This window comes from Aythya fuligula, chromosome 3, assembly GCF_009819795.1.
Source record: "Aythya fuligula isolate bAytFul2 chromosome 3, bAytFul2.pri, whole genome shotgun sequence".
Lineage (NCBI taxonomy): Eukaryota > Metazoa > Chordata > Aves > Anseriformes > Anatidae > Aythya > Aythya fuligula.
Window position 1 is genome coordinate 15,686,601 of NC_045561.1, and position 27,069 is coordinate 15,713,669.

The following is a 27,069-nucleotide window of genomic DNA, read 5'->3' on the forward strand; positions in this document are numbered from 1 at the left end:
ATGCTGCCCCCGCTGCTGCCCCTGCTGCTGCTGCTGATGATGATGATGATGCCCGGAGCGGCGGAGGGCCGCTGCCCGCACCGCTGCGCCTGCAGCCAGGCCGCCCTGCGCTGCCCCCCGCCGCCGCCCGGGGCGCGCCCCGCGCCCGCCCGCGCGTAAGTACCGCGGGGTGCGCGCAGGGGGGCTCGCCCCGCACCGCCTGGCCTCGGGATGGGGCTAACCCGCGGGGTTTGGAGGCTGGAGGGGAGCCGGGGTCCGTGTCCGGGGCGGTGCGGGTCTTTTGGCAGCCTGCAAAAGGTGCAGTGGCGGTGCAGTTGTGGGAACTTGCTGGGTTTATCCTCCTCCTATGGCAAATGCTGGCTTGCGTGTTCCGAAACCAGCCGGAATAACTTTCAGGGAACTGGATTAAAAAAGGATGAAATCTGCTCTTAAACCTTCCTTCAGTTCTGTCTTCTTTGTTTCTTTTTTTGTTTGTTTGTTTGTTTGTTTTCACAAATCTGCTTGTCTTCTCACTGCCTCTTCTCTCAAAGCTTGTGCAATTCAAAGGCCTCTGTGGTTCAGCAGCAAAACCCTAGTGGTGCTCGCTTCTGCGATCCAACTCACTGTCAGCACGTGTTGCAACTTTCTGAGGTCCGATTCACGGACATCTGTTCTCAGCCCTAGCAGTCAAAAAGCTGCCAGGAGCTCTGACAGCTCTTGGGCTCTCTGTGAAGAGGTTCATAGCGTCTTTCTGCCTAATGCACCCCTGGGAATTAGGGCAGAATTGTAACAAAAGGGAGTCACGGGGATCCCCTGACCCCGCTCCAACACCATGCTCTGAGCTCACAATCTAGCAGAGCAGACCAAATACGTGATATTTGTAAGTATTTAAGCATTGTTGTACAGTTTACAAGCCCAATTGCGGCACTTATCTAAACAATCATGGCGTCAAAATATGGGATTAGAGGAACAACAGATAAGATAGTTGCTGTTTCGAGGATCCCTTGGTTGGATTTTTCTTATTGTGCCCCTTTTGGAAACAAAGCCATTGTTTTACATTTTCATCTGATTTGTTTGTAAATTTCATATGCTCTTGAAATTCCCCAGAGATGATGCTGTCCCTGATCTTCTCTTTCCTTTCTCTCTAGCTTGAGAATTGATATGTGCAAGAAATACTAATTTCTGTTAGTTTAGAGCCATGTAAATCATTCCTGCAAAGTCAGTTTTGAGAAACATCTCTGTCCTGAGTTTGTTTCCTACCCATTTCCCTGCATTACTCTGGTGTCAGAGGAAGCAAAGCTCATGGGTGCTGGAGAAATTCTCCATACCTCTTGCAACAAGTACACTGCTTTCATGGCATTTGTAGCACACACAGAGTGGGCAAGGGATCAGTCACATCCAGGATCCCTGCTGCAGCAGAAGCAGATGGGAAGGCCAGTTTTTGTAGGGCTTTAGTGCGTTCATTAGTAAGCTGCACATCTGTCTGTAGTCACATCACAGCTCAGAAAGGTTATCAAAAGCTCTAAATGTGTGTGATTTCTCTCTCTCTCTCTCTTTTTTTTTTTTTATTTATTCTTTTTCTTTTTTTTCTATCTGTCACTCCAAGAAGAAACCACATCCCCACCTCAATGATCCAGGTTAAAACAGTGGCCTATGGCCACTTCCAATTATATTTCACTCAGATCAACAGGGTAGATGATAGACAAAGATAATGGAAGGATTTTTCCCTTTAACCTTTACTATAACAACTTTGCAGTTGTTTGCAGAGCACAAATATTAGGCTGGCTGCAGAAGCCAACGGTACAGTCAGATAAGAGTTCAACCACAATTCTGCTCAGTACTCCTGTGAAATATTATACTCAGACATTAAAAAGGAAAAAAAAAAAAAATCCCTCTCTTTCAGTCTGCATTTGCAGACATGTTTAGTTCCTGGAAATGCCCTTTATGTCCAGAGGGGTATGGCAAAAAGGGCCGGATCCCAGCCATCGGCTGCATGTCCTCCTGCTGCATCTGCTCCAGAAGTGCATGAATGTCAAGTGGGACACGCTGCCATAGGGCACCTCTCCCCTCTGAGTTATAATCCCCACCCCACAGTTTAACACCCCCACAGAGCAAACACTCACTGCTTAGTAAGTTAATGGGACCCCAGCTAGAGAGACAACTCTGTGAGATCCCTCCTGCTGCCTATGCCAGGGGTGGGACACCAAGCAAAAGTCACTCCCATGCCACCCACTGTCAGTAGGATGGATGTGACATCACAAATATAACAGGAGAAATGGGGAGCAAATGGTCACCTCACTTAAGTGTGGCCAACAGCTCTCCTGAAAGACTACACTGCACCAGCAGCAGCCAGCACACAGTGAGCACCATTAAGTATTTTATCCAGCTGCTGTTCTCCAGCTGCTGTGTCTTCTGCTTCCACATCCCACTTCAGGCCACATCCAACCTGATTTATACTGAACCTGGAAATACACTACTGAATTTCCATTCCTTTGATATTTTTTTTTAATAGTATATAGTTTATTATTTACAATTACAAAACTGTAATAATAAATGCAGTCTCTAACCATACATGTGTACATGTATTCTGGCTCTTTTTTTTTTTTTAGTTACTATTCCACCTCTTTTACTCTCCTTTCACCTATTCTCTTACTTTGATTTTCATACTAGTATTTTCTTACCCACTTGGGTGTCGTTTTTCCTTCTCTTGCTTTCTTGTGGCACATCTTTCCCAGCTTTATCATTTTCCTAACTCTGGCTTTCCATACTGTACCAGTATGTCTTTAGCTCTCTTCTCCCCCCTGCCCAGCTCTGTATATGAGAGACAAAGCAAGAGGAATTTACTTTTATCCCCTTGTAGTCATATTTGTGGTGCACCAGAGGAGTCATGGTATATCATAGAAGCAAGAATGGTTTGGGTTGGGAGGGACCTTAAAGATCATCTTTTTCCAAGAATAGTCAAGAAAATAAACGCCAGTACGTAATGCCAGCTATACCCGAGTAATTCAAGCCCTGATGCTGTCACAATCCGTGCTTTCAAACGTACTTTTGATATTATTTTTTTACAGTTCAAGCACATATCTTGTTGGAAAATTTCAACAGGTTATATTTACCAGACCTGCCAAGTCGTATTATCACTGGAAGATTTTTTAAATCTTCCAACGATAGTGCCAAAAGGTTGCAGAATTATTTGTTTATATGTTTCTGAATTGATCACATTTTTCTCAAGATCATGTTTTTAATTTGGGCACTAGGCAAACACTAGAGAAACTCCATTATCCTGACACCTCTGTATGCTGTGTTGGCTATAGCAACTATGTGTCTGCTTAGTCTCAGCAGAAAAATAACCTTTAATACACCACTGAAACAAAACATATGCTTTCTTCATTTGAAGCTTCATGGTACATCTACATCCTTTTGCTTATTTAAGAGAGTCTAAATGGCCAGGCACCCAACTCTGGCTGTATATTAATAGACGTTGGATACCTAAAACCTTTCTGCCCCTTTGGAAACCTCATTTCATAGTGAAGCTCACCTTGCTGTGCCTGTGTTCCCCCAGCATGCAGGGCTCCTGCATCAGAGCAAGTGGCAAATGGTTAGTATCAGGCACTCAATCCAAAGCTGTAGGGCAAAAGCTGAATAAGTAGACAGTTCTACCATGTCTTCAGTGTGGGCATACCTGGCTTTTTAAGGATTGACAGTGGAATTCAGTTTCAGGAATAAAATGTCTTCGGTAGGAGATAATGTGTCACCTACTAGCACCTGGCTAAAAGCACTCTGACTGTTTGTGTGGTACATCCAGCTCATAGTTCCCATTTCAGGTAGATAGTGCCCAATCTACAAGGCTTTAAAAATCAATGTCAATGCTTTACATTGCCCCCAGAAGCTGATAAAAATTCTGGGAAAATGGTGGGCTTTCAGTCTTATTTTCAGTCAATCAATACTCAATTCTTCTAAGTTCAAGGACACCACAGAATAAAATGTTTGCCACTCTTAGCAAGAATCTACCTTTGTGGCATTACAGTTCTGGGTAATCCTACAAAACAGTGATGCAACCATATATCTGCCAACCCAGCTGCAGTAATATTCATACCTATTGCAAAGAAAGCCTGTGCTCTTTATGTATTTATTTATTTATTTTTATGTGCAACTAAGCACTCTTTTCCAAAGGCCAGTGTCTGTAATGCAGGGATTTTCTTCAGCAGTGTGAGTGAGTTGGGCTTTGAGTCCTCTTCAGCTGGATTCTTGTCTGTCTGGTGGTCATGTGGTGTTTGGGCACCTAGACCTCCCAAAGCTCCTCTTGGAGCTTGAGTCTGTGTGGTAGTGCTGGAATAAAAGTTTATCTTTTAGCAGATAAAAATTGCAGAGTCAAGTTGATTTAATTACGTCCCAGAATTAATAAAAAAGTATGACAGTGGGTTTATGCCAGGGTATCTTTGGAACAGACCACTCCATAAGAATTTTCCAAAGAGCTCTTAGGTGGTACCTCTACATGTTTACAGCAGGGGAAACAGGCAGTTTGCTCTTTATATGCCTCTCATCGTCCCTACTGGCCCTGGTATTCCTATTAACAGGAAGGTAACCATCCTTATGAAAAATCCACTCTAAATTTATGATTTCAGAACAACAACACAGGAAACAAATGCTGGATGGTATTTTAGGTACCAAGCAAGAAAAGGATTTGGTCAATCTATGCACAATTCCTGTCACTCTCAGTGTCATTTGACAGTCTTACATGTATTTAGCCTGGCAATTTCAAACCTTACTGCCTAGAAAACCCAGCTGGATTTACAGACATGCTAGGCACTGCTCAAAGCCTAAATGGTTGGCTGTCTCCCCACTCCCTTCTGTACACATTGACTGGATGCAAGTCCCAAGGATGAAATGCCTGTTGATTATCTGAAGTTGCAGTATTGTCAGCCATTGAATGCAAGGAGTGAGTATCCATGAATTATTGTGTATCAAATATGAAAGAAACATACCAGTTTTTCTTAAAAGTATAAAAGTTCATCCTTTAACAACACTCTTTCAAACTGGCGTTCATAACTTGTATTAAAAATGGATGCAGCCCTCCTTTCAAAGGCTATGGAAGTCGGCTAGTAGCATGAGAATGTTAGATATATAAAAGCTTTGTAAAACCCACTTTGTTCTTTCTTTTTGTCAAAAGCTTCCCAGCTCTGAGAGACAAATAACTGGTCACATCTGAGTATCACAATCTGAGTGCTATCAGAAAGAAATCGATATTTAATTCCTGCCAGTACCTGCTTGGGTTGCACTGTGTGCTATCAAAAACATCAGTCATGTTCAATAGCAGAGGCTTCAGCATAGGAGATAAGGCTTTGCTTTATTCTGGGTTTCAGAAAGAATTAAACCTGCACCAAACAGCCAAAACTGTATTAACCTAAATGCTTATATATGTACACAGTCTGGATTTTGGTCAGCGGCTAGCAGATCTTCAAAATGTTTATAGAGTTTAGAAAGAGACATCGTCTATTTCCCTTTAACACAGGCAGGGTTTGAGATGCAAGCTACAAAGGTAAAGCAGACAAGAAGAGAGTGAAAACATTTTACACCTTTTTGGTAAATTTAGGATACTTTTACTGATGTGGAACTGTCTCTGTGTGCTACAGCAGTACTTTGAGGATTAAGAGATGTTTGATTATGAATTGTCTTCTTCCTTTGTTCCTTTGCTGTTTTGTGAGACTGTCAATGGGATGAGGTAATGTCAATGCAGTTGAGTTCACGGTTTCAGCTGTCAAGGTGAATTCACAAGGATTTAAAATATATATATATTTATGTTGAAATACAGAATGGATTAAGTGTTGCCATGCAATTTAACTACAGTTAAAGTTACAGCTAAAGTGCTGGTTTATCCCACTTAAATTGAATTCCAGAGCCGAGGTAGCTAAGCGAGGAACACTGGTGCCAAAGATTTTCTGCAGGCAGGGGGACGGGCACTGTAGGGGTTTTTGCTTGTGTGTGTGTGTGTGTGTGTGTAGACACTCACAAAAAGGTATGTTTTGTTTTCCAAGCAGCTCTAGTCGATGGTACAGCTATAAAGAGGTTCTTGCTGCCAAGGCTACAGATGAGCAATTTCTCAGCTTCTACTTTTTACTTCTTCCCAAAGGTGTTTTCCTGTTGGCTCTGCCTATCGATCCCTGCTGCAGGATTCTCTGCATACTTCTGTCCCCCAAGGGACAAATACATTTCTCAAGACATACAACTTAGCTTCACTTCTGATTTAAGCACAGCTCCTGCACACACACAACACAACCTGCCAGCATATGTCTATAGAGACCAGTATGGCCCAATCCCAGTGGTGTCAAAAACAAACATATTCTTACAGCATTGCTTATATGGTAGGGAAGTGTTGTTATTCCCAGTTTACTGACAGGGAATCAAGGTGTAAGAAAACTAAATGATTTGCCAAAGATCATATTGGACTGTGGCAAGGAATTGGTGCCAGTCTCCGGAGTACATCTAGATTGGTAATCCCAAAACATAAATATGTGTGACAGCCTGGCATTATAGTGAACTTTAAGTTCTTAAACATTTTAAATTGTCTTCATATAAAGGATTATAACAAAATTAGGAAAAAAAAAAATTTTTTTAGAAGAACAGAAACAGTTCGGTCAAAAAACCTTGACAGGGTGTTTTTAAGGATGGGAAACAAATGTCTCTGACTAGATATCTGTAATTAAAAAACAAAAGAGAGCAAATATCTTTTTGCACAGAGATAATGTCTTGAAATATGTTAAATATTTTGCTATGGCTATTATCAGGGAGAGTGTGGTCATGGCTGTACAAATTGGCTGCTAAAAGGACTACAATTCAGATGTGGAGTAGAATGGTAAAAAAAAAAAAGATCTACCTCCCACAGTGTCATTAACATCTCAGTGAGAGTAATTAAAAAATGTAAAAAGGAAAGTGCACACTTGCTTTCAATCAGCAAATCACAGTGCTGCAATTTAAAATAAATACATAAAATACATCAGGCCCAATTTGGACTTTTTCAAGCACTTGCATATAGCCAGAGGCTTTCTGATGAATTCATGATGCCACACCACAACATTACAGCAGTATTATGGAGAGAAAAGCATGGTCCAAAGAATGCAAACAAACATTGTTTCATAGAGGAAGCTTTACATTAAAGCCACATTTTTCTGAGGAAATAGCTCCAGATGGCCTCTAGCTTCATTTGACTGTGAATATAGAAGCCCATTTTCATAAGGTTATATTTTTTTTTCTAAAAGTTTATGATTATTATCATAATTTGACCAAGCCAAATCTCAAATTTATGCTCTTAAGGAACTGACACAATAGCCCTCAAATTTGTTTAACTGAAATCAGTGGTAAAGGGATCAAGCCGTAGAGGTACAAAGAACTGTAGGCAAAATAAAGTGACTTGAAGCTTTACTGTTTCTCTATGCAGTGTACAATCTGTAAACAATGAAACCCCATGCCTTACAATCCTTTCCTCCCTCTTTTCTTTTTTTTTTCAGATCGTTTACTCATCTTCCTGTAAAAGTAATCCCATCACATGCATTTGAAGGACTTAGAGATGCCTTCATCATGTAAGTTCACAACATTTTCCGTAGACTTTTCCTTAATGTCTTGCTAGAAGTTCTGTCATAAACCTCCATCACAAATAATGTCTTTTTACAATAATGTAAAAATGTGTTGCTAAAAACCACTTTTGGTGAAAAAAAAAAAAAATCAGAGGAAGAATAAGCTATTTTTATAGGCCAATAATTTCTTATCAGCAGTATGTAAAAGGTTATTTGAAAAGGTATGCTTTAACAGTTGCTTAACATAATGAAACATTAATCATGTCAGAGAGAACTGGATTCAGTTTGATAACTGATGATAGGCACTTTGTAGAGGAGATTTCTGTCATAAAATGTTAGTGCTGCAATGATAGCTATGGTATTCTGTGATTATACATTTATGAAATACTCAAATAAGGGTTTTTTTGCTGTTATGCACTGTGAGGTAAGCGAGGCAGGGAATCCGTAGGACTGATCCTCTTCTTAGAAGATACAGTTTACAAGCACTGTAACTTTGCACATAATGCTTCCCCTCCCTTGGCTTTGTATCTGTTTTATATCAAGGACTCCAACCAGAAGGCTTGGCAGACTAGTCTCACCCTTATTTCTGTCATTATTGCAACCAAAAGATGGCAGCTTTGGGTCTCCATTACTTTTTTTTTTTTTTTATCTGCATGGGGTGTTCACTGAAGGACAGCTGATGCCACACCAGTGCAATACAGAACAGGGGAATGAACTCCCCCAGAATCTAAAAGTAGCAGCACAGGTAATGGTGCTTCCTATTCTAGGTGTGCTTTTTAGAATTATCTTCACCTATAAAAAGCACATATTTTATCAGCTATTAAAATATAGGTTAGATTTACATAATCTATTATCCAGGAAACAGAGAAAATAGGAAACCCTTTAATGGTGCATTCCTGAAGGCAGACTAGAAGGATGAGGGTAGTGCAAACATCTAAATAAATTCAGTTGGTCTGGTTTAGCTTTTAGTGCTCATTGGTTAAACAATTTTGGCCAAATTATAAATTCCTGTGTTTCTGTAGCTCTAGAAAGTAGAAAACAAACTAAATGATGTCCCTATCTATTCAACTACAATGAAGTACATGTATTACAGTACAATCTAATGGCACTGCATTCTTGCATTCACTTACATCTGAACGATTAATGAGACCTTACCATTTTTAGATGGCAGATCAACTTAAATCTAAAAAGGTTCTCCTACCTTTATGATTTGACGCTAAATTTTCCCAAGCTGTATGCATAACCCATTCTTCATAGAGAATGTTTTGTTCGTTGACATTTTTCTTTCCATAAGAGCGTTTAATTGATTTCTTTGTGTCCTTTTAATACATCTCTCCAAATTAACAGCATAGAAATCAATGTATTTGTCTGATGTAAAACTATAGAACACTTCATAATTTTATTGAGATTTAGTGTTACTTTGAAAAATGCATATTTTTAAATCAAAAATCTCTAAATCATCTATTTGGCAACTCATCACCAACTGCAAATCAGATGATAAATTATTATCACTGCTATAACTCTCTCAGACATATGTAAATGGGAACCCAGTGGCAAGTAGGAAGGATCTCGTGGAAGGAGCATGGGATCTGGGGTTTCACGATTCAGAACCTGAACCTGATTTTTTTTTTCATTTTAAGTACTGCAAGTACTGATCCCTCCCAGTGCATGAGCTAAGCCCCTGAGTCTCTTAGGATCAAGTGCTCACCAGGCCTCTTGTTTTACATCCATCTTCATTCATGAATAACCATTGCACTATCAAAAATATCAATCTTACTGAATTCTGATTATGGAAAAAAGTCATTAATATTTCTGTAAGAAATATATACATACTTAATATATGATTTCTTTATGAATTCCCCTTTGCTACTAAAAATGGAAAAAAAAATGGTCTAAGGGTTTTTATAGCAACATCAGTAGGAATTGTTTTCTTATAATTACAATTCAAGTAAGATAGCTTTCAGGTCTGTCATAATAATGAATCTAATTTTATAGACATGTTTCAGTTGTTTAGAAAATATTTTTGTTGTTGTTGACAGAGTATAATGTTAGGTTTAGTTTGTGTGCCATACCAGTCAGTTCTGTCAGGAAAAAATGTTTTGAAGACCTTTCTCCTACATATGCAGATTAATATATATATTATATATAGAATATATTAATTAAATATTTAATATATAATTATATAATATATGATAGTTGTATATTTGATATATAATTAATATATAGAACATATATACAGAATATAGTACTGGAAAGAACAGCATTAGAGCTGAATTTGAGTAGCTTCCTAACACAAAGGCAAGGAAAACAGCTTTGTGATGAAATTTGCAGATGCTTACATAGTTGAAGTCGAGAATATTAATAGATCCAGAGGAAAATTCACAACATCTGTAAACAACACATGAAATAATCCAGTACATGTAATTTCTTTTGTTAAGAAGAGATTCTAACCCTTGGATATCTGAAGGAAAATGGGTTGAGGCAGGATTGCATGGGGCAGCCATTCTCTCTGGCAAGCTAATTGGCCTGGGGGAGCCAGCCCCAGAAAAGGGGCCCTCTGCTCACCCCCAACCCTCCTCCTTCGTCCACATGAGCGCATCTTCCAGGCTGCTCCCAGCACAGCTGCCTTTGGGCCACTCATGTTGGACATCACAGAGGCTTGCTGAGGTTACAGTGGCCACTGCTTCCCTGCCTTTGCCCTGGGCCCTACAAAATAGCCCCCCTGCAGCTGGCCCACAACTTGCTCAGCTACTCAGTCCTCTGAGAGCCGGCGTAGGCGGCAGAAAGAAGGCTAGAGAAGAAGCAAGGCTCTTCTTGTGGACCCACCTCCATGGGCTCCATGGTGTTAGGCAGGAGGACAAGCCAGTCCTTGCCTGGGACTGCCCACACGGGGTGCCTTCCAGCAGGAATATTTACAGCCCAGGGTGCTGAACCAGGGGGTCGCCCAGTTCCACGTTTAGGTCCCATGCCATTCTCCAGTTCATTTATAGGCATGGATTCAATGCTGCCATCTGTTTTACGGCCATGGCTGGGTCCCACACTGCGTTCTGGCCGATAGGCATGCCTCTGCTCCCCACGGCTGTCTGCCTCATGCTCCATGCCACCACTGCACTACTGGTTAGGCCCAGGCCCCCTGCTGCTGAATGTTTGAGGGGCCAGCCTGTTCCCCGCATCACTGTTGTGCCAATGATATCGCTGATATGTGTCTGTGGGCCAGGCACCAGACATCCCCCAGGCACTGGTGTCCTTTGTGCCGGAGGTGCTGTCCTTCTGCCCATGACACATCTTCCTCTCATTAGCTGCCATCCTTCTCAGTGCTTCCTCAGACAGCTTCACTGGCTGGGCGACCCCCTGGTTCAGCACCCTGGCCTGTAAATATTCCTGCTGGAAGGCACCCTGTGTGGGCAGTCCCAGGCAAGGACTGGCTTGTCCTCCTGCCTAACACCATGGAGCCGGGTCCACAAGAAGAGGTGGAGGAGCCCATGGAAGTGGATCCACCTCGGCCACATCAGACCTGGGACTACCCCAGCACGTCTTTGCTCTGTGCCATCAGAGAACACCAACAGCTTCTCAGCAGGGCGCGGCGAGCTCCCTACTCATCGTCACTCAGGCTCCATCCCAAGCATTAGCTTGGAGCCACCAAACACCCGGCAATAAAGAACTCTTGCTGATTCTCGGGGGTTGTGCGATTGCTTCTTTCCCATCCACCAGCCCTTGTGTGAGAGGTGGCAGCCCTTCTGCACAGAGCCTCGAGGAAGAGCACAAGATAGGACCCAGCTCCCTTCGGGCTGCTGCGTTGGGGTGACAGGAGGAGTCCCCAAGGGCCACCATGCACCTTTAACATTTGTTAAAATAGACCGAGGGGTGAAAATAGTAGTGAGTACGCGATTATAGGTGGATAAGAATGAGTATCTATATCTGAGTAATTGGGAACAATAGACATGGAGAAGGCTGAGATACTCAGCAACTTCTTTGCCTCTGTCTGCACTGCTAGAAGGGCTTCCCAAGTTTTTCATTTACCTGAACCCATAGATGGAGGCTGGGGGATCCAAGTAGCACCCACTGTAAGTGAAGAGCACATTCGAGACCACCTGATGAATCTAAACAGGTACACGTCTGCGGGACCTGATGACATGAATCCTAGGGTCCTGAGGGAACTGGTTGATGGAATTGCCAAGACTCTCTCCATCATAGCTGAAAAGTTCTGGCAGTCAGGCCATTCTGTGCTGAGTGGAAAAATGGAAACATCATGCCCCTACTCTTCAACAATTAAAACAAAGAATTGGACAAAGAGCACTACTCTTCAACAGTTATAACAATTAGGACACATTCCTTCTTAGAAGAGCAGTCAGGCGTTGGGACAGGTTGCCCAGGGAAGTGATGGAGTCACTGTCCCTGGGGGTGTTCAAGGAAAGGTTGGTTGGATGTGGTGCTTAGGGACATGGTTTAGTGGGTGACATTGGTGGTAGGGGGTTGGTTGGACCAGATGATCTTGGAGGTCTTTTCCAACCTTAATTTTTCTATGATATTACACATACAATATATTCTATATAGTATATATACACAATAATTTATATTTATTTATATATAATATAGATGAATTTTAATCTAGCAGGATTTAGTAAGCATCAAAGAACTGGATTTATTTTCCCTGTATCCAACATCGGTTGTTCTTAACAATGCCCCTGTTCCACACATGTAGTTATGTCAAAATTGTATAATGCCTACAAAAACAGTCATGTTGATCTGTGTAATGATGGAAAAAAGCTACTTGCATTCAATTTCTATGTATGTAATGAAAATGATACTTAAATCCAAAAATTATTTGTAAAGTTCACTGAATGCATATTCATGTATTTGTGTGTCTCTACATCTGTGAATTAGATGACCATGACTCTGATTTAACAGCAGTCTATGAGGCTCTGTGAACGTTATCTACATCTTTGTCTACGCAAATAAATTCACTAAGTGGAACCAATGGTAGGAGCAAAAGGCTTAGAGGCTTGGGCTGACTACTTTGTTTGTATTAGTTCAGCCCTCAGTCACTACCTTACCTACAATTTGCTGAGAAAATGAAGATTGGCTGCCCTGTATGTTCTTATTCCAAATGGTTGGCATAACCTTTTGCCAAGACAGAATAATGCCTCTCTCTCTCAGTCCCTACTGCCTAGGATTTTGGAGGTGAGGCATGGCCACTGCTGCAAAACAAGAATTGGGGCATGGGGTGGGGGGAAACCATATATAAAAGAAGCAAATATAAAGTGGAAACTTGATTTCTGGTATCTCTTCTGTTAATGTATTGCTTTGTGTCTGCCTTTTTCATTACAGCGAAATCTCTCAGAGCGACTCCCTAGAGAGAATAGAAGCAAGCGCATTTGACAGCCTTCCTGCTCTGTCTGAAATGTAAGTCTCTAAAAAAAAAAAAGGCAGCCATGTTGTGGTTTATTATCATCAAGGAGTAAACAGTCTACAGAAAAGTATCCCTGGACCAAATCTTCCTATGTTACTTCAGCTGGTGTTGGATGAGGTCTATGATGACAAATGTTTCTCTCCAAAGTACCATATAAAATAATGAACAGTCTGTAAGGTCTAGCCTTGGAGATCTAGATCGTGCAAATTGATCCGTGTATGTGAAGTCCTGTTGCTTTCAGTGAATGCAATGACAGGATGGGAGCGCTGTGTCTACTTCTACCAGCAGTATCAAGCTTTCTAAGTTGATAAATCATTCAAGATAACAACAGAAGAGAAAAACATTTTCTTTTTGAAGATGCAGTTTTCAAAGCCCTACAGTATTTAAATATGTATGCTTAGTATGCAGCTCTTCTTTTGAGCTCAGAAATATTACTCAAACAGAACATGTACTGATTTTAAGCTTGATGTGCCTAGCAGAGCCATCTGAGAGAGCGTGTGAGTTAAAGCAAGGGCTAGGAATATGCTCCAAAATATTTAGTGAAACTAATATTAACTAATTTAACTAATATTGTTTCACTAAATATTTAGTGAAACTATTGGAAACTATACATTTGATTCAATATCTCATTACAGTGTTTTTCCCACAGCATGATCAGTGAGTGGCTTAAAAATGGTGCAACTGAGTGAGGACAATTATTTTTTTTTCTTATATGTGAATTCCATTGAAGCAAATTGCTTGCTCACATGAGCAACAGACACAGGTTTGTCCACCTCTTACTGTGTCTAATTTCCATTGGAATCAATGGTGGGTATAGGTAAGAAATTAAAGATCTGACCTAATGTATTCACCTACCAGGTATGGATAGCTTGTCATTTACCTGTCTGCCAAAACAAGAAAGTTAAGTTAGACCTTTAAAGAGCTACAGGAGACTAACAAGACAATGTTTGAATCCTGAAGGAGACATCTTTTTTTGGTTACCTAACAGTTATAACCTGATTTTGTTATCAATACTGCTTCAAAACGCACTTGTAGCATATTTCTAGAAAGTCTGTTTGCAGCATGAGAGTCTTCTGTCAAAGTCTGCACATGTCAGATTCTGACAAGGCCAATTGCTAGTGAAATTCAAGTCCCTCCAGGTGTGTAACAATACAACACTGACATATATTTCCCTCATTACAGATTAATTCTGAACACAAAAAATCTGCTGCACATTGAGGACGGAGCATTCAGAAACCTTCCAAGGCTAAAATACTTGTAAGAAAGCATTCTGTTACTTTTCTGTTTGCGTTCTTTTTTTCCATGAAGGAATGGACAAATCACAGAAAAGACTTTAAGGAAAAAAAATAAGTTTTTCATGCGTTATGATACACTACAAGTTCATGCATCATACACAACAGCTTTAATGTGCACTTAACTAATAGTGAGGTCTTTTAATAAGCAAGAAGATAAATTAACCCAAGGTAGAGCAGTAATGGACAAAACAGTAAAGTCTGCCAATTAGTTCTGCTAAGTGTTTATTTCTAAAGTTTTCATTTAGACAAGATACCACACAAAAGGGATAACTAAAATCTCTTCCTTGCACTTAAGGAGTCAAGAGGACATATGTTGCTTCTCCAGAATACTGCCTGAGCATGCTACACACAGTTTTTACAGATCTTACAAACACAGTTGGAGCCTAATTAAAAATTACAATATTTGCCACTCATATTTTAATGCATTGTTAAGCTCATACCTGCAGCATTGGCTTGTCCTTGCATTCTAGCCTGGTAACCTTCTCCCCTGTAAATCATGCTTTTCTCCAGGAGCATTTGTAACACTGGAATAAGAGAATTTCCAGATCTGACACAGATCTTCTCATCAGAAGCTCATTTTATCTTGTAAGTGAAGACCCACCCTAGCCCAGCTGTGAGTCTTTCCATCTTGTTCTTGTATCACTGACAAATAACTTTTTTTCCTCCCAAAGGGAGCTCTGTGATAACTTGCGTATGACAACCATACCACAAAATGCTTTCCAGGGGATGAACAATGAATCACTGACACTGTGAGTAAAACAATGTTAGATCCAGTTCCTTCTGTGAGGATAATACAGCTGTTTGAGGAGAGTAACTCCACTTTATAAGAATCTTGAAATTAAGCCCCATATGTCTGTATTGTCTTCACACCAAGACTTTCCTTTTAGCAAACTGGATTCATTGCTACAGTTGTCCTGCAAGACAGGTGAGTTTAATGTTGAGATGCTCCATACAAGGAAGGCAAAAAGCCACTGAAAACCAAGGAGAAAATCATCTGCCAGCACAGCAGGAGCCTTGTAGGGATTTTGCAGCACCTCTATCCTCACAAAAACTTCCATGAAGAAAGGCAGAAATAGCCCAAATCACAAACTGTACTTCTCAGCAGGATGTGGCTGAAATTCAGGGCTGAGGAAGGACCAGCAGAGCAATAGAGGGCAGCAGCAGGCTGCCTCCTTCATCTTTTAGCACAAAGACCAGTCTGGAAGCAAATAACACCAACCTTTGCAGACCGACCAGAGTGATGTTAAAAACGCAGCATACATCCAAATGTGGAGCCTTGTCTTGACACAAGTGTGTGTGCCAAAACACCTGCACAATTCTCCATGGATGTTTGTTGCTGGAAATGAGCTGGAGCTTGCATAAGCAAGTACTGCAGCTGGCTGGCTTAAGCCCTTCATCAGGCTGATGTGCCAGCACAATAGTAATTTAAACACAAACGTGATGTATTGACCAGTACCTTCAGAAAATGTTAGAAGAACTAAGCCTAAATGTGACCAAAGACAACTACTACCTGATGTTAAAGATGAGCAATGGCTCAGTTGAGGGCATCATTTTATCTTATGGGTTGTTTTCCTGTTAGCAAGTTCACAAAATAACTCCAGCAAAATGATGATTCTGTTAATGGTACAAGAAAACAAACGTGCTAGAGATGGAGAAAGATGCTTCTTTTTTTTTTTTTACTGCAAGTCTGAACTGTATTAAATGGAAGAGTGTCTAACTCACAGCCAGGAAAGAGCTAACAGTCATTTTTTTCTTACTCTTTTGTGATAGAAGAAAAGAATTACCTTATCAGCAGCTTTCTAATTGTAGAGCTACACTTTACCTCCACCCCTTGTAATTAACTACAATTAGCTGAAATAATTCCAATTGTTGCAGCATGGCCTAGTGAAGCACAAGTTAACTGTGAGTGTGTAAATTTAGACTGCAGTAATACTTTGCATTACAAATAGCTAATGTAGGCTTTCCAACTGTTAGTGTTTCATGAGGACAGGGAATCAATACTACAACATGGTTGTGTTTTTTAAGGAAATCACTAATTTCAGCACCATGTCAAGACAGACTCCTCATATCAAATGTAGCCAGCTATTCTTGGGAGTAGGTTCATACCCCTAGTTTCTGCTCTCCCAGCAACAAGTGGAAAAAGAACAAGAAAACTTTTGTAGAGATAAAGGATCCTCTATAAATAGCACCGCATTTTGTATTAGGACTTGATATTAAAGAAAAAAAAATACAAATTATTATATACAAAGGATACTGAAAAATACTTAATATCAGAAATGGCTTTTTCTCTGTGAAAACAGACCCACAGATTAGATCTCCTAATGAAGGAAAGTAGCCAGGTCTTAGGTACAGCAGGGTCCAGCCATTTGGTACCTGGCTCCAGAGTGGGAATCAAAAACTCAGGGCTGGCAGCAAGCATCCCTGTGCAGTGCAGGGAATGGTGAGGTTTCCACAGCACTGTTCAGGTCTGGCAGCACTACTTTGAGTAACTCGCTGACTGCTGGATGATGCATCACTCACCCCTGCTTCACTGCAAAGCTCTCACTTGGGCTGCTGGGAGATTGGTCTGCCCATAGGGGATCCACAATCCAGCAATACCTTCTGGGATTTACACGAGCTTTCTATCTGACACTTCTCTGACTCTTGCAGCTTTGCAGCTTTACCTACTTAAACCACAAAATCCAGGTCTTCTGCCTGTAGGTTGTTGTCTTGGTGCCAAGGGTTCACCTGGAATGCTGTCTGGATTCTGGGCCTCACTTCAAGGTGGGCACCAAGCTCCTTGCTCTTAAAGACGTAAACAGGAAAGCATTTAAGCTTCAATTTTATGCTAATTTCAGAGCTAATGGCAGTCATCCCATAGTTAGCTGTATTCTTTATAAGCCAGACCCTCTAATCCTTAAAATGAATACAGTGTTAAGTTTTGAAATCCGTAGTACAATAACATAATCTCGTCTTTTCCCAAATATTTTTCCTTATACATTTTTCTTAATCTTCAGCAAACTGTATAAAAATGGATTTGAGGATATCCACAGTCATGCCTTCAATGGAACCAAGCTGAATCAACTGTGAGTATGCTTCCCCTCCTTGGTAATTAAAAGAGCCACAGAATTGTACAAGAACCCAAGTTGGAAGGGACCTCGGAGATCATCTTGTCCAACCTTTCATAGTAAAAGCAGGGCCTAGACAAGATTGTCTAACACTTTGCCTAGCTGAACCTTAGAAGTTCAGCTAGACCTTACTATTGTAGATAATAGTAGATTAGTACATTATTAGAAAATAGCTCAAATGCAGTCACAAGCTCTTCATTCATCTTAACTGCCCATCTTAAATTTCATGATACCCATTAGAAAAGTCAATATATCAGTGTCACTGAGACCTAGTTGTCAATCCTGCGGCATCAGTGTCACTGAGACCTAGTTGTCAATCCTGCGGCATTTGCTGTTTTGCTATCCCTTAGAAAGCTGCAGTTTTTATGAGAAAAGCTCTTCTTTTTTAAGTAAAATTTAATAAATTCCTAAATTTAGCAGCAGCAGTGGAAAGCTTGAACCTGTAGACCAGATTCAGGAAACTTCATCTTACACCTGGAAATGTCAGCAGTTTTAAAATCAATTGCACACACCCTGGGACTAGCCTCATGGTTTTGGCAAAATTTTTGTTGTATTTTTGTACACTGCTGCTGCAGTGAAGGAACCAGAATGGCTGTTCCTGGTTTAAGTCAGAAGAAATTGGAAATGATCAGAATTAGGTGTAGATGCTAACAGTCTGATGGTATCAGTGGAGGAAAGGTTAGAGAAATATGAATGCTCTCAGACCAGGCGTTGCAAAATCACCACTGTGACAGAAGGAAGGATTGAGAGCAAATGGATGAGAAGAAGTAATGGAAAGAGAAGTTATTTCAAAATGCAGATGTAAAGACTCGATGTTTCATTCCACAGAATTCTGAAGGACAACAGAAACCTCAAGCGGATACACAATGATGCCCTGCGAGGGGCCACGGGGCCAGATGTCCTGTAAGCATCAAACCCCTCCTTTATCTAGTTGTGTAGACATCCCCCATTAACTGCACTTTGCTAAGCGGACTACATGCTTGATCAGATACCCTCTGTGTGTAAAATGGAAACATATCGATAAGATGCCATGAAATTGCAGGGCAGAAGACTCAGGCAGCACCACAACAAACACTTATCAGACAGCTTTAGCCTTGGCCTCTGCCCCATAGAGATTTGTGTGGCTTTAGTTATATTTGTGTCAGATCCTACTGATACTCTCTCTCTGTGTCTATCCTGACATGACTAAGTAACTTGTATTTTGGCAGGATGCGTATGTTTTTACAACATATTATTTTAGAATTTGGTTATAAAAGTGAATGAGTTGATCACATGGTATAAGCCAATGCAGAATAAAACATATTATCCTTCTCATGCTTTGTTAGTCAAGTACATACTTGAGGGCTGCACTGGCTGAAGCAACATGCAATAAAACCCAACGGGCGGCTCTGTAAATAGCTCTCTGTGCCACATATGCCATTGCATTCCTTTCATTGGTGCTTTGCAGTGCAGAGCATTACTAGCATCACTCTCACAATTGTAGATTTTTTTTCCCTGTTTAATGGCCTAACTCTGACAATATTCGGTCATATAACTGGCCTTTCCTCATGCAAGCAAACAGCCCCTCTGAAGTTACTCTAAGCCAAACTACTGAAGTTTGTATTTGCAAGAATGGGAGACTCTTTTGTTTGCTTCAGTTATTAACCATGTAATTAAAATATCTAGAACAAGGCCCAACATGGTAGGTTTTGATTTCCACCAGGATAAAGCCAGCCCCTTGCCTGTCTGGGACTGCTGGGTTGCACTATCACACCCTACATCTCTGAGATGGACATTGGGTGGCTTTGTAGATGTAGGCCTTCATGAAAAAAAATGAGTCACTGCTATCTTCTCTTCACACTTCGGCGCTGCTTTTATCTGTATGAAAAGAAACAAGAGTGCTCTCTGTTTTGTAGGGATATTTCTTCAACGGCATTGGAGTCCCTGCCTAGTTACGGGCTCGAGGCCATTCAGATCCTAAATGCAACATCATCATATTCATTGAAGAGGCTGCCAACTCTGGATAAGTTCAGCAGTCTTCTGGAAGCTGTTCTAACGTATCCCAGCCACTGCTGTGCTTTTCGAAACTTGAGGACAGAGAAGTAAGTCCAAATAGCACACTGTTCTGCAGGACTTCAGAAACTCCAAGATGGCAGTCCTGCTTTGTTTAGCTGGCGGGGTTGGATTATCCTTGCTCCAGTGGCAAGGAAGCTGTGGACTGTAGCAAGGCCTCACTCCAAACATACCCCTAAATCCAGGAGAGCTATTTCTGCTCCTGTTATTGGAGAAATACGTCTCATCCATGATCTGCCAGCAGGGACATTATTCTAAGTCTGCTGAAAGCTTGTATTTTTCTTGATATCTCAGTTAAAAAAAAAGCCAGTTGGAAGATACACTACCATCAAGAGCACTTCAACCTTAAAAAAAAAAAAAAAAAAAAAATGCAGTCTTTAGCTAAGCAGTTTATTTAATGCAGGTACTGTAATGATCTTGTAGAAAAGACAGGCTTTCACTTTCTCACTGAAATAAGGACCTGACACAAGCCTGCAGAAAGAAGTTACACGCAGCTTAGTACCAGCCCTTTCAGATGACAGTAGACAGCATTGTTCTCCCTACTTCACAGCTGGAAACTGTGGCACAGAGAGCATTTCCCATCCACTAATTTGGCACAGTCAATTTGAGACAACTGGAGTTAAATTTTCAGCATTTTTGCTCCAAAGAAATCAACTCTCAGCTGGCTGTAGTCAGCCAAAGCAACTCCAAATTAGTTTAGTTATGAGCTATGAGCATTCCACACTTCTCACCTATCTCACATGAAGTCTGCAGTAAAGATGTGTACCAAGCAGCAAGTCGTGAGGTGTGAGGTGATTAGTGTGACCTGCATGTGGTCAGATCAGGGCTGCGTTGCAAGGATAGGAATAGAATCCAAATCTTCAGGGTAAAATTAGGGGTAATGTTATGCTTTCTTGTCACTTCAATAAGTGATTTCTGCTTCTACAAGAATAAGGCAAAGATCCTATAGTCAAGGGTTTCCATCGCTACCAAATGCTGATTCAGTCCCAGTGCAAGTCTCTCAGCGTGTTGTACGCAGAGGCAACTCTGGGACAAAAAAAAATGTTTTATTCATTCTGACTTTAAAATTACCATTGCACATATGCGAAACGAGACCAAAGTAAAGTTGCAAAGATAACTGCGTTTCTCATGTTTATTAATTTTCAGATGCTTGGCCTTGTAACATATCATCATGCTCTGTAAAAATAGAGGTGCTCTAGGAAGTCACTTTCTTATATTCAGTGACTGTTTTCTTAAGTCAACTTTGAAAAACCAAACCTGCAAGTGAGGGAACTAGACTGTGCTCCTACCTGGCATCAGAAGTGTTCAGGTGACTGCTGATGTGTTACATATCTGCACAGCCCTGACCTCTGAAAAAACTCATACAAGCAGCAGGCTATTATTTTCTATGTGGTCTGCAGCTATAAAGGAACGAGAGGCACATCTCTGTTTTCCTTGGCATTTACTGATGACAGCAGAAGACTACAGAGACTGAGACCTTCCAGTTTAACCAGGGAAGACTCTTCTTGTGGTTACATATTCTTATGACCATGCAATGCAGCCTGTTTCTGTCTCCTTCTAACCCCCTACCCTGCCCTGAATTCTATGTGCAGTCACCCTGTCTCATATATTTTTACTACCCCTGCCCATTCCTTCATATCCCATTCTTTACCACCTGTGGACTGCACCGTGTTAGCAGAGAGACGTGGTGACAAGGTCTTAAGTATATCTGACCTCGCAAACAGGTCCGCTTAAATCACAAACGTTAGGCAAATGAAATTCTCACACCAAATATTCTTGAGATCTCTGGGCTGAATGGGGGAAAACTCAACTGGCTATGACACATCTTCAAAAAATTACAAGAAAAGCAACTTCTAAGCATCACATTCGGACTAAGACTAGTATCTTAAAGCCTTATTTCTTTTGTCATACGTAACACTTTCTGTAAGTTTCCACATGCCTGATTCTCTTAAGGCTACACAGTAGAGTATCTGGCCCATAACTTTAAAAGCCTCAAAACCAGAGATTTTTCCAAGTATGTGGCCTTTTAATTTGTTCTTTTCCAGGTAAGCCTCCCGGTATTTGTTAATAGATACACTTCTCCAGAAGCAGCCTAACTGCTACTGTTCGTACTGGTGGAGAAAGCATCCCATACAGTATATCATAAGGCAAAACATTTATTTTACTTACAGCTCGTGTTATTTCACTACAATGAGTAAATCATAAACAATAAACAAGCTGAAAGACCATCCCTATATCCCCCATGAGGTATTGCCCACTGTCACAACATTTTAGACCTTCCCCTCCCTGCTTTCAGAGGTCTGCATGAATGTCTCCACTGTGTGAGCCCAATTCCAGTTTACCTTACATGTCTATGAAGATCCGTTGCAAGGAAGATGAGAATTTGGCCAAAATCCAGACTGAAACTCAAACTTTCTTTTCCATTCTTGTTTCAGACAAAATTCCTTGCTTTCCATTTTTGACAACTTCTCCAAACAGTGTGAAAGCACAATGAGGAAACCAACTAGGGAGATATTGTAAGTACCGCTCTGTATACAGAAGCTGGAAGTAGCAAATTCGGACCCTCCCCTCCTGCTATTCATGTGCTTTTTCTAGAACAGCATGTTTTTTTCTTTCCAATTCAGTCACCCTTACAAGTTGCACGGTAGTAATTCTACTACCACTAAACCAAAATTTGTGATTGTGATGTTCAAAAGGGTAAAAAAATAAAACAACACATAATTTCATGGGCTTTACTCACCCCAGCTTCTCTTCCAAATTCCTGAAAGGCTCTTGAAACACTGATTAAATATTTAACAAAGTTAAGGGCCTACTTGGAGACTTTTGAGGCCCAGAGATAATTGTAGGGTTCTGTTTGATCAGAAGAAGAGCTGCCAGTGTTAATACTTCTTGCCTACCTATAGAATAATTACAAGATTGTACATCATCATTTGGGCCATAGATTTTCATGGTACAGAGTCCCTGAGTTAGAAGTTTGGTTAAGCCCATGCAATTTATTACCGTCTTCTACATGTGTCTTTCCACATCATCATAGTTCTGTATGACCAGCATCCAATGGGACAGGGAGAAAGGCAAACATCAAAACTGTTGTGTTGGCTGTGTTGGGTGTCACAAGCACTAAAAATAGTTAATTCATGGACAAGTTTAAGGACTATGGAACTATCCATCCCTCTCCTGCTAAATGGGAGACCTTGGGACTTCTCTTTAGCCCTAACGTGGGATCAGATCACTACAAAGTCTTGAAAAACAAAATGCCAACAAATCCAGTACAGCTGAAATGTGATTGATCCTTGCAGATAGAGGTTTCCTTAGACAGTATCTCGTTTGCTGATTATTGAGTCTTCCTACACTTGCTGTTGGGTTTTATTCAGTCCTTTGTAAAGCCACAGCTGCAGCACATTTACGTGGCCTCCCAGAGAATCACAATTAATTTTAATTGGTAAGTAAAGTCAAACATATTTCCCACTCTTCCAGTTTAAACCAGGCAAGTAAAAGCAGTTTTTCATCTAAGGAAAGAAGACGTACTATAACAAGATTGGAAGCCTATTTACCAAACATGAATATTTGAAAAGTAGCCCAGCTTCACTTGTCAGTTAAGACCCTGCTCCAGAAATATAGTTTAACTTACAGGCTTCAGGAGATTCAGAAGTTTAATCTTGAATCTAAGCTGTCCCAAACCTATAAATTTTACAGAGTTGTTCTCCATAGAGATGATTTCCAGGTCTCACATTGCAGACTGAGCATTTGCCCACCGAACACTCATGGTTGGGATGACTGGGTAGTAGCGAAATCAACAACTGTTCTAGATAGGCATCAGAAGGAACAGTGCTTACTTTTAAAACGTACTTTCTTTCATAGGCTTCTCCCCACACTATTGATGACCTAGCGATTAGAGAACTATTTTAAACACCTGAAGATATTTATAGTTAGGCATTTTTCCAGCCTAGACTTCATATATTTCTAGCTATTGACATACCACTCTATCTTGTTAACCATGCACAGCTGCTAATCCTCACTTTATAATACTGTGATCAAATTCCTCAGCAATTCCCAAGCCGTACATAGCCTCAGGACTTTGTTGAATAAGTACATTTCCTGAGGCAAATGAGCAGAACTAATATCCTTAGGTATTTTAGTTTGTTGTTTTTTGTTTGTTTTTTTTTTTTAACTACCTGACAAAGCTATATGCATCAAGCCTATAGTCCATCAATACCAGTGCTTCTATCATTTGAACTGCACTCTACTGGCATCACGAGAAAGATGGCTCAATTGCAGGGCAATGAAGATAAAATACTTACAGATTGGTAAGTTGTATGAGAAATCATTCGAATGGATGTAACCGTGACTTCTGTGGCTCTCTAAGTTTGTACCTAAACAAAAGGCATCCTTACAGGGCTTCATTGTATGTAAACATCCTGTAGAAACAAGTCTAGGAAGTGTTTTAAAACAACTAATTTGTTGTATTTTTATAAAAGAGTGCAAGCAACGTGCAACAAATAGTTCATTTCTGTTTGGGGGGGTTGTTATTTTAATAGCTACAGAGATGACTCTTACAACACATCGCTGTGGTCAGCAGAAAAGAACATGTATGCACTTGCAGCAGATGAAGAAACTTTTCCTTACAGCTACTCAGACATGTTTGATGATAGTGAAATGACCGGCTTCGAGTTCGAGTATGACTTTTGTCAGCCTAAGATACTGACATGCACCCCAGAACCAGACGCATTCAATCCCTGTGAAGACATCCTGGGATACAGCTTCCTCAGGGTGCTGATCTGGTTCATAAACATCCTCGCCATCGCTGGCAATTTCACTGTGCTCCTCGTCCTCATAACCAGCCATTACAAGCTCACAGTTCCCCGCTTCCTCATGTGCAACCTCTCCTTTGCTGACTTTTGCATGGGACTCTACCTGCTGCTCATTGCTTCGGTCGATGCCCAGACGAGCGGCCAGTACTACAACCACGCCATAGACTGGCAAACGGGCAGCGGCTGCAGCACTGCCGGCTTCTTCACCGTCTTTGCGAGCGAGCTGTCCGTGTACACGCTGACGGTGATCACCATCGAGAGGTGGCACACAATCACCTATGCTATGCAGCTGGACCGCAAGCTGCGGCTGCGGCATGCCGTGCCAATCATGCTCGGTGGCTGGGTGTTCTCCATCCTGATCGCGGTGCTGCCGCTGCTGGGGGTCAGCAGCTACATGAAGGTCAGCATTTGTTTGCCCATGGATATTGAAACGGGTCTTTCCCAAGCCTACATACTGCTGATCTTGGTGCTCAATGTTGTAGCCTTCATTGTCATTTGTGCCTGTTACATCAAGATATACATAGCTGTCCAGAACCCGGAGCTGGTAGCTGCCAATAAAGATACCAAAGTTGCCAAGAGGATGGCCATACTCATCTTCACGGATTTCACCTGCATGGCCCCTATTTCCTTCTTTGCTATCTCTGCTGCCTTTAAGGTGCCTCTCATCACAGTGACAAACTCCAAGATCTTGTTGGTTTTATTTTACCCGGTCAACTCCTGCGCAAACCCATTTCTGTACGCAATTTTCACCAAAGCATTTCAAAGGGACTTCTTTCTGCTGATGAGCAAGCTTGGCTGCTGTAAGAGCCGAGCGGAGCTTTACCGGATGAACTATTTCTCTGCTTACGCCTCCAACTGCAAAAATGGCAGCTCGGCCCCAGGCCCCAGCAAGGCCTCACAAGCACTGCTGCTTCTGTCAGCACTAGAGAAGCCGTACAAGACACGGCGCCCTACAAAAAAAAGTCAACCGGAGTGCCAGTAGATGCAGCACCTCACAGTGCCAGCTGTAATTATTTCAGTGACCTGGGATTATCTTACAATATCTTAAACATCTCACAATAAATAAAAACACAAGTCAATAATTCTTATGCAACAACGCTGTTCAGAGGTTCAAAGTGGTATTTTCCCTTTTTTTCTTCTGTAATGATGGGTATGGAAGGTGATTATTAGGTGAAACGCTGCTTCAGGGCGACTGGGGGAGTCCAGTAGTCAAGGTGCTCTTGAAGTTAATGTGTACTGCAGTGACTGCAGTCTGCCTCCTTTCTTTCCAGATCTGCTTCCCTGTGGTATTTAAAGCCTGTCTGCTACCTTTTGTGCCTTCTTTTTCTACTCCTATTAGCTATGCTGGAGTTGTTGGGTTAAAGAAAGGGCACTAAACTAGACGCCTCCCTTCATTTCATCAACAGAAACTTCCAATTACACAGCCACATACACCCAGTTAAAGAACAGCGTTCATCAAGCAGCGTTGTAAAGATGTCGCCAAGGAGGAGTTGACCTGCTGAACCTCTGTTACTAGCAATTTCACAGATTACATTAGATCTCAGTCAGAGCTTGTAAGTCATTTACTTTAAAATAAAAAATAACCCATATGCAGCCATGCATGATCTGCAAATTGAAAGAGATGCAATAGCTACAGAACACCAAGCACTGTATTTTGGATATCGCACATACACACATATGAATCTCATAAACTGTGAAGGCCCCCTCTCAGCAGCCGGATAGCTGCTGCCTGCACAGGCAAATAGCTGCTGCTTGTTTTCTCTCCAGGGACAATCTCGTGCATTATTTACATCTGCCCTCCCTTCAGTGTCACTGGTGCCAGTGGCATTCAGGATACTCTGGGGACTCCTCAGCACTCACATTCCAATCCCATTCCCAGCTGATAAAGCAGAGTAGTTACTTTTCAGCGACTGTTTTTCCATTGAAATGTTTTTTCATTTTCCACCACGCACTGTCTGATGCTAAGGAGATCCAGACTTGTGGCTGCATTCCTAATTCAAATAAGAATCGAACGTTCCTTTGTTACTGCAGCATTACAAAGGGGCTTAGTTATGGGCTCCAAAAGGAAAGCTCACAGTTCTGTGGACAGAAAGAGATGCAATAGCTACAGGCTGCTGCTCAAGCCTCCTCTTAGGTTACTTATTCTTGACAGATTGGATTCACTTTCTGTAATGGGAGGAGCATATTACAGTGTCGGAAAACCAATCTGGTAGCTTGAGCCCTACATACGGCAGTTTGTTTCACAGAAGGTAAAGTAAATGTGTTTTATCTGGGCTTGTGATCAAAGTTTTAGCATCTTAGATCACATTCTGTAGATGAGACCCGCAATACCCGAAGGCAGATCCCCAGATGGTACAATATGCACCTCCCCAGCAGTCCGCAGAGAAGTGCAGCACCATAACGTCTGTGCTTACTCCAGAACAGGCCCAGTCCAACAGTTCTTGATGGCCACTGAAAGCGTAGACTGTGATGTGTAAGAAAACGTGTTTGTTATGATCACTTTAAACCCCTTACATTTTCTTTCAAGTCTGTGACAGCAACAGTATGAAAATCTGTGTTCCAAAGCATACCTCTTGTTGCCACAACACAGCACTGCAAATTAAATTTGCTTCACAGCAATGACAGTGATTCTTCGTGGTATTGAATGGTTTAGCATTAGATTATAATTGTGTTAATTAGAAATAACATCTCTGACCCTCTCTTACCTTCAGCTTAATACCATGATTTCAGTCAGTATAACAGGTCTGCGCACAAGCATAGCTATACTCAGGAGCAGTTGACACACACGGGGAATAAAGCAGGATAAAGAAGTGAAGGAGACTTACAACTCTCTGTGGTTCAGCAATCAGT

The 27,069-nt window shown here is 41.3% G+C and overlaps 1 protein-coding gene across 1 annotated transcript; it reads left to right on the forward strand.

Moving 5' to 3' along the window:
- On the forward strand, nt 1-25,201 carry LOC116488011 (lutropin-choriogonadotropic hormone receptor). Its single transcript, XM_032185291.1, has 11 exons — nt 1-155; nt 7,482-7,553; nt 12,876-12,950; nt 14,140-14,214; nt 14,763-14,837; nt 14,924-15,001; nt 17,249-17,317; nt 18,188-18,262; nt 19,255-19,440; nt 21,847-21,927; nt 23,947-25,201. Exons 1-11 carry the CDS (start codon nt 1-3, stop codon nt 25,199-25,201), a joined length of 2,196 nt encoding a protein of 731 aa, XP_032041182.1.
- Nucleotides 25,202-27,069: the final 1,868 nt, after the last annotated feature.

Excerpts from the sequence above, each read along its gene's own strand:
- LOC116488011 (XM_032185291.1), top strand. The coding sequence starts at position 1 with ATGCTGCCCCCGCTGCTGCCCCTGCTGCTGCTGCTGATGATGATGATG. Across the intron at positions 12,951-14,139 it reads CTTCCTGCTCTGTCTGAAAT|ATTAATTCTGAACACAAAAA; the intron begins GTAAGTCTCTAA and ends CCCTCATTACAG. Across the intron at positions 18,263-19,254 it reads GCCACGGGGCCAGATGTCCT|GGATATTTCTTCAACGGCAT; the intron begins GTAAGCATCAAA and ends TCTGTTTTGTAG.